The 2,089-nt window shown below is 32.4% G+C and overlaps 1 protein-coding gene across 1 annotated transcript in view; it reads left to right on the top strand.

Moving 5' to 3' along the window:
• The window catches only part of LOC106880711 (multidrug resistance-associated protein 1), a 65,060-nt gene that overhangs the window by 28,366 nt on the left and 34,605 nt on the right, over window positions 1–2,089 (top strand). Inside the window, exons 8-9 of the mRNA XM_014930786.2 lie at window positions 171–401; window positions 1,872–2,046. Coding sequence (XP_014786272.1) covers window positions 171–401; window positions 1,872–2,046 — 406 coding nt within the window. The remainder of the gene's footprint in view (window positions 1–170; window positions 402–1,871; window positions 2,047–2,089) is intronic.

Here is a 2,089-nt window from a genome sequence, read left to right as displayed (position 1 = left end):
ACACACACACACAGACACACACACACAGACACACACACACAGACACACACACACACACACACACACACACACACACTCTCTCTCTCTCCACAGATATCTATATATATACACACACATACATATATATGTACTATATAGATTATTTTGATACCCTTCTCTATTACGAACAGAAAACTTGAAAGAGCTTACAAAGCTACCCATGAAACAGAGCCATCAGAAAAAACACCTCTCCTCACCACACGATCAGAATCTCAAGAAGTTAGTCTAATTGAATCTAAGCAACAGATCAATATCTCCATTATTTGGATTCTTTTTCGATCTTTTGGTGGCACATTAATACTGGGATATTTATTCAAGTTTTGCAGTTCTGTTTTGATGTTTGTAAATCCAATGATTTTACGGTAAGTATGAGAAAACCCTTCAACATTCAGATCACTCTGTCAAATGTAATGCTTATTCCATTCATATTGTTTCCAACGATCAGCCAGATTTGACTAGTTTGAACATAAAAAGCTAATGTGATTGTTTGCTTATTTTTAGTATTTTATCTTCTTTTTCTGCATGTTTCATTCATTATCACTTTAATTAGGCTCTTCCTGCTATACCAGGAACAGAGTGTGATAGGATTAAGGTGATAACCAGCTGAAATAGTCAAGGTAATCTTGAATTGGTGGAGTTCCTATGTTGGCCATGAATGCCTCTTTCCTACTGAGACATCTCATTTTTCACTTTCTATAGTTGTTTTCTTTATTTGTTTTTCATAATTAATTTCATGTAAAACTTCAACATTATTACCATTTTACATGCTGTTTGTAGGACATGGTCATATTTCAGTTTGTTCCATTAAGAAGATATTTTTCATTTTCTAAGATTACAGTTTGTTTTTGTTTTTTTGTTTTCTTGTTCTTTTTTTTTACCACCAAAGGGCCTCAAAACATTTGGACTTGTAATCTATTACATGGGTTTGAGGAAAAACTGTTTTAATCATTTTACACATTACTGACAAATAACCTTGTGTCGTAATAATATACATTACAATTTGACAGCCTGAGAAGTTGCAAGAAGAGTTGATTGTTACAATGGTGGGAGAAGTAGTGTAGAATAAACATGTTCCACAATAATTCTCAAACACACACACAAATCTAAACACAAACAGAACTTGTACAATAAAAAGATACAAAAAGAAAAATTCTGAGAATATTTATTTGAAGTGGGTGAAAACAGAACCTCACACCCCCAACTTCAACGGCATTTTACCATTTACTAACATTGCAGATCAAAAAGGAGCAATTTGACTTGAATGGACTCAAAGGAGGTGTGGGTGAATAATTAATATAATATAATATAATATAATATAATATATATGAATTAGAGTACATAATAAATATATATATATATATATATATATATATATATATATACATACATGCACACAATGGGTGTTGAAAAATTCTTGGCCTAATGGTATCACATAAGGCCTGGTTAAAAGCCCAATCTTCCAAGTTCTTTTACAGGGCTTAGAAAAGCTGAAGGAGCACTGCAATAAGTGTGTGGATCTAAGAGGGGGGAATATGTTGAACAAAATCAATTAACTGATTCTCCTGTATTTTCTTTTATCCCAAACCAGGAACTTTTCAGCACCCTACCGTGTGTGTATGTGTGTGTGTGTGTATATATATACACATATATATATATATATGTATATATACTGTCTTACTCTTTTTTTTCCCTATAAATTATAATTCTATGCAGATGCTTTATTATTTCTGAAGCAAAATAGTTTCTTTTTGCTTTTCTTGTTTTTTTTTTTTTTAGTTACCACACAGTTCATTTTTATATGTCTAACAAATGTATATGTTTTTCAATTACAGTAAACTGATTGATTATAGTAACACTGATGAAATAGCATGGAAGGGTTACATCTATGCACTTGGCCTTTTGGTGGTTGATGTGATCGTTTCAGTTGCGGAAACTCTTTTCGCTCGCTACAACATAGAGGCTTGCTTACGAATGAGAGCTGCTTTAATGTGTGCAGTCTACAAGAAGGTTCGTTGTTCCTCTTACTATTTTTATTTTGTTGTTTAATTCC

This window comes from Octopus bimaculoides, chromosome 20 (assembly GCF_001194135.2).
Source record: "Octopus bimaculoides isolate UCB-OBI-ISO-001 chromosome 20, ASM119413v2, whole genome shotgun sequence".
Classification (NCBI taxonomy): domain Eukaryota; kingdom Metazoa; phylum Mollusca; class Cephalopoda; order Octopoda; family Octopodidae; genus Octopus; species Octopus bimaculoides.
This window is presented reverse-complemented; position numbering and strand designations above follow the sequence as displayed.